Source organism: Bactrocera tryoni, chromosome 4, assembly GCF_016617805.1.
Source record: "Bactrocera tryoni isolate S06 chromosome 4, CSIRO_BtryS06_freeze2, whole genome shotgun sequence".
Taxonomy (NCBI): domain Eukaryota; kingdom Metazoa; phylum Arthropoda; class Insecta; order Diptera; family Tephritidae; genus Bactrocera; species Bactrocera tryoni.
Genome location: NC_052502.1, coordinates 61,511,917 through 61,517,916, shown reverse-complemented (window position 1 = coordinate 61,517,916; position 6,000 = coordinate 61,511,917). Strand labels below are relative to the sequence as shown.

Genomic DNA, 6,000 nt, shown 5'->3' with positions numbered 1-6,000 from the left:
TAAACGTTCTCTGCCTTTTCTATGATATACTTTCTCTGATGTGCGTTCATATTCGTACCGTACCTGTACAAATAAATCAAATATATCATTTGTACAGTATCTGGACAAAGAATTCAAAAATCATTCGTACAGGCCATGGAGAAGTAATTCAAAAATTATTCGTACAGTACCGTTTAATTTAATTGTGCATCGTACAAACAAAACGTTGTCAAGGAGACCGACAAATTTTTCTGAAAAATATAAACAAAACAAGCGTTTAGTAGTTTGAGAGTTCAGGTTTAAAAAATGTTTCATATATTTCCAAAACATACGGGAATCTATAATATACTTGACAATATTGAATATCTAGAATTGGAAGTGCATTTCCGTCACATTAACTCTTTGTTGAAATTGCCAAAGTTCGATCGGGCTTTCATCGATGTAAAAATCAATAGTTTAACTAAAAATATTGAAAGTGTTAAACAAACTGAAGACACAACTTGCTTGAGAAGAATTCGTTGGCAAGAAAAACTTTTAAGTCCTAGCGAAATTGAACTCTATAAAGATGAGCGAATTTGTCTCACCGATACACAAAAGAAGTATAATCAATGGCTATTGGAGGCTGGGGTGTCAGAAGTTTCGTCAGGGCACTCTTCATCGGTGAACGAAGTGAGCAAACGTTGTCATAAAAAGCGCAATAAAAAGTCGCGAAAAGCAGAATTTTCATCCAAAGAACGTTGGGGTGAAATATTTACCTATGTGCATGAGGACGACTTCAATCCGGATAAAGGTTCGTTATTATCAAATGGAGACAAGATTGAAAAACAAACGAGATTTTATGAACACGTAGCAGCACAGCAGTTTATGTACATATTTGCTGCCATATCACCAGACACACAATTGGTATCTCTTGCTTGGTATCCGGAACAGCGGCAATTACATATTTATCCAGATTTCAACGACATCGCCGTTAATCCTTATTATATTCAAGTCGACACAGATTATCGTCATTTGTACGCCTTTGCTGTGCATAATGTTTCAAAGCGCAGGCGTGTTGCAAATCCGACAACTTACTTGCGCCTTCCAGAGTTAACAGCACATTGGCAGGAAGAACGAGACTTGAACACCTTGTTTGATCTGCCACCGAAACGCACAACCCGTATATCATTGCTTTTTGAGTTACGTCAGGCGAATGGATTCAGCTATGACAATATTCACGTACGTTATCAGATTAAATTGCCAGCAAACACCATTCTCGAAGAAGGTGTGTTGAACGCCAGTACGCATGCTAGCTCTCCTGGTCCTGCTAATGTTGATTGCTTCTTCGGTTATAATTGGCAATTGACTCTGCTCTGCGAGGAGGACTTTGATCCTGCTCACTTGTTGCATGTATACTTCGAAGTAATTTCTATTGACAGCTGGGGTCGCGAACGTATTGAAGGGTATGCACACTATTCAACATATCTTTTAACCGGATCGAACTCAGCAAAGCTTATGTGTCTACGCCCATCCGAAGGAATATTAGAAACACTCACTCGTTATCTAATCGGTGGACGTCGACTATTTGATTTTATAAGTTTTTATACAGACACGGCCAAAGATACACTTATCAAATCACGGTACGGCTGTCGCATTCAAACCACGGGACAACTGGAGCTTCATTGTCAATGTTTCAGACAACGTCACTGTGAGTTGCTCACTCCATCGACGAACAAGACAAGTGGAATGACTTTGGATGATATTATGTTAGCGTATCGCGAATCTCGCAGGCGACTTGAAGCTGTGGTGTTGAAGTGACAACACTCAGTTCGGTTATACCTGATCCATCAGTGCTCAATTCGGATTTGTAGAAGAATTCTTTACAAACTTTAATTATATTATTGATGCCCCATGAGGAGTGAAATAGTTTGCTGAAAGTGAATAAGATCTGCTTAAGGCAGAACTTGAAATTTCTTGTTTTTGGGGTTTAATGCGGTTCCAAGTATGAGCAATTTTAAAACATCATATGTATGTATGTACACTGTACAGCCATGGGTAAAGAAAACGTGCCTTTTATAATTTTTTTTTAATATTAAAGAAGTTTTTTGTGAATTTTTCGTTAGTGTTTTTACGAAATGTGGCCAGAAAACTGAAGCAACGCTCTTACGCCTTTAAAGAAAGAAGTTCAAAGTATTGGAGCAAAAAATACTAGATACCAATGTGGAGAATTCATCGGTTCTTTATAAATATAAATAATACATTTTTAATAAAAATCACAATATTTTTTATTTTGGTCAATGCTTTCTTCCGTCGAATCATGAATTTATCTGCAAAATGTGCAACAAGTTAAATATTTACTACACGATATTGTTGTCTTTAAAAATACTTATTTAAATCTTTATTCTATTTTTTTTCACAAAAAAAGATTATCTGTACATTATTAATACTATTTTTACCACAAGTACTTAGCTTAACTGGATTATGACTTTAACCGACAGAGCCATTTTCATCAAGTTGCGGTTAGCGTACTTACAGATGGTTTGATTATTGTGGATGCGTGAGGAAAACAGTTCACAAAACTTGCATTGTGGACAAACTGTATAAACGACATGTACGTGCAAGCTCAGACGAGGACTCTTTTTGCCGCCCAAACTGATTTTCGTAGGGACGATAAAGAAAGGCAAATAGACTGTGCCGCTGGTACTCGGGTGTTATTTTCCGCAAAAAACCATATTGAGATTGTTCAACATGTTGTCCATAAAGTTCTGTTTAGGCGCCTAATATCCTTGACAGATGGCAGCGTTAATCCGGATTTACTGCGCACTTAATCAGATCCAAATTTGTAGGTGACAGACGACAGCTATGCGAGTTTGAAACTCTTGTAAACAGCTGATTGTCACAAGTATAGGTACTTCCAAACATAGATATAATTTTCGAAGCAAAAGGTTTCAAGCCAGGTTATTTCTCAAAGCTTCCTTATAAAACTGTTTCTTCAAACACATATGCCCAAATGAATTTTATAGCACTGAACCCTCCTAGTTATCTGAAACCAAAAAAAAAAATTTTATTAATCTAAAATAATGTCGTAATGGTCGGAACTACGGAAAAGTGGGGAAAAATTTTTTTCACAAAATAGCGACTGCCTGAAAAAAATTTTTTATCACTTTTTCTGACTATTTCGAATTTTTTAAAAATAATAAAAATAAAAATTTGGGGATGTGGCTAGTTCCAACCATAGACAAGCCTATAAAAAAGACTCTATAAAAATTTCAAGTAAATCGGTCCAATAGAACCTGAGAAATCGTGGGCATCGTTCCGAAAAAGTCAGTTTTGAGAAAAACGCGTTTAAAGTTTCGCGTAAGGTCTTTTGTTCGATTAGTTCCGGCCGAACCAGTTTGGATGCCGGGCCAGAAAAATGCCTATATCTCCGAAAATAATTTGAATTTTGAAAAATCTTCTTGTACACATATTCTTGAATAGTTAAACTTTGAAAATATAAAAAAAAGGAAATTTCGATTTTTTTAAATTTCTAGACTAGTACCTCTCAAGCTGTACTCGTAAACACAAACAAGGCGGCAGATCTCAAGCGACATCTGTCAAACAATAGCAGAAACTAGCCATTTTTGAGCAGTGTTGCCTACTCAAATTTGGTAAATTCAGCTAAATGCACGGAATTCTTGTGCATTACATGGGTCAAAAATAAATAAATAGAAGGATTATAACTCCAATACAAAATTCTTTATCGTGTGATGAGTAACGCAAATCAGAACATCCTTTCTCTTGATAAATCCACATGTTGGATCGACGCATGTTAAATATAATTGAGATCAATAGGCAATCAAGGGAAGATTTCCTAATCCACAAAAAAACTTATACGAGTTATAGAAATTTTCATTGAAACATTAAATTTTTCAAAAAGATGTAAAATATAGATTTAAACAGTTTTATTGAATTACTTCGCATTAAGTTCTTTGTTTATGTACATAAAACATGTATTCTGTAATTTTTGGCTGATGTATTTTTGCTTTGTAGTGATCGTGATTTGTATTATATTTGTATTTGAATAGGAATTTAAAACTTCAAAGAAATGCGTCATATCATTTTTGGATGGCGTTTGAAAAATTTTCATCTTGAGAATCCTCATTGTTTTCCATGGTGCTAGAAGTCATATCCGTTGGATCTGAAATATTCGGTTTTACAATAACAGATGACATAGTATCTCTGTTAAGTTACAGCTCACAGTCGCCGACGTATCGTAAGCGACTGTCTACCAGGCGCCATGACAAGTCTGCAGCTGCTACGTTTCTATTGTTTGCATCGGCATTTTATACCTGCGTACGGAGTTTCAGACGGTCAATTTTAGTATATTACCTGTGTATATATGAAAAAGTGTATATATTTTTGTCGTGAGCGTACATAAAATTTTAGAACAAATTCAGCAGTACACTTTTGATGCTCTGTGTGTCAACATCAAACAGGAAAAAAATAAAAATGGATCGAAAAGGCTCGAGAAGCTCTACAAGATATCCAGTACAAAAAGGAAAAAAAGGAGTTTTCGAGTGATTTTGATGTATCGATTGACGAAGGATTCAGTTACAGCATTCTGTGTTTCTCGTTAGTGTTTACAGCTTTGCAAACAATTTTAAAGTGCAAGTTGTGCGATAGTGACGTTACATTTTTGAAAAAATCCCTGCGAGGACTAGGATTTAAGTTGTGTGTGAAGTGTTCGTGTCAAGAATTTGACATAAATTCTTCTCCTATGATTAAAAATGCTTATGAAATCAATAGACGGTTTGTGTTTATGTAAAGTCAGTAGTTGATGTTGTTTTCAAAAAAGCCGTTTCAGAAGAAAAAAAATTAAATGTTGAAAACGGTTTGCTGAAGATAAAATCACGGTTTCTGGTGATGGATCATGGGCCAAGCGTGGTTTTACCTCACTCTTGGCGGTTGTGTCTTTGATAGGGAAATATTCTAACAAAATTGTAGATTTAATTGTCAAGTCGAAAGTGTTTAAAGCATGCGAGCAATGGATTGGCAAGGAAGAGTCGAGCGAGTATTTGGAGTGGCATGAAAATCACATTGAACATTGTGAAGCAAATCATGAAGGTAGTTCCGGTAAAATGGAAGTTGACGGTGTGATTGAAATGCTTCAGCGGGCTGTCGAGTATTTCCAAGTAAAATATAGTAAATATATTGGAGATGGTGACAGCAAAACATTTAAAAATCTATTAGATGCTGATCCTTATAACGGCGATCCTGTAGTAAAAAAAAAGAATGCGTACTGCACGTCAAAAAAAGAATGTATAGACGTGTGAAAGAAGCTAACAAATCACATAACCAGTATTTAAAAGCTAAAAAAGCTTGGAAGAAACTGATAAATATATTCAAAAAGATGAAGAAAGTAAAGATGCTGTCACAAAACGTTCATCGAGAAAAAATCATCCACTAGTGCTGCAACAAAGAAGTTGACTATTGCATTGACCAACGCCATGATGGTTAAACTAAGTACATTCGATGGCTTGTTTTTTTGCGAAATCAAGATTCTCAAGAAGAAATGAAGAAAGCAGTGTGGGCTACATACTCGTACTATCATTACATTTCAACGGATGAAAACCCCCAACACTTGTACTGTTCAATTGCATGGTGCAAGTATTTACAACATATGGCTAAGAATACTGAGGAAATCTACACACATCCTCCAGCATTTGATGAAGAAACAGCAAGTTTTTTGAAGCCAATTTACGTAGAATTATCATCCGTTGATCTGATACACAGGTGCTTGGGAAAAAACACCTCAGAACAACAACGAGTCGCATAATAGTTGCATCTGGAACTTAGTACCAAAGCATCATTTTAGTGGAAAAAAGACATTGGAAATTGCTTCATGGACAGCTGCGTGTATGTTCAATAAAGGATTTTCACCCGTCCTTAAAATAATGAAGAATTTTGGTACGAAAATTGGCCGAAACGCCTACTCGTACGATGAGGAGTATGATGAACGACGAATAAGCCATGCAGAGCGATCCACGTCATAGGCATCTA

The 6,000-nt window shown here is 35.9% G+C and overlaps 1 protein-coding gene across 1 annotated transcript; it reads left to right on the top strand.

Annotated features, from left to right (window-relative positions):
- The first annotated feature begins 230 nt into the window (after positions 1–230).
- Positions 231–1,921, top strand: LOC120774430 (Meckel syndrome type 1 protein homolog). The gene has a single exon (XM_040104068.1). It carries the CDS (start codon positions 286–288, stop codon positions 1,774–1,776), a length of 1,491 nt encoding a protein of 496 aa, XP_039960002.1. The 5' UTR covers positions 231–285; the 3' UTR covers positions 1,777–1,921.
- Positions 1,922–6,000: the final 4,079 nt, after the last annotated feature.

Excerpts from the sequence above, each read along its gene's own strand:
- LOC120774430 (XM_040104068.1), top strand. The coding sequence starts at position 286 with ATGTTTCATATATTTCCAAAACATACGGGAATCTATAATATACTTGAC.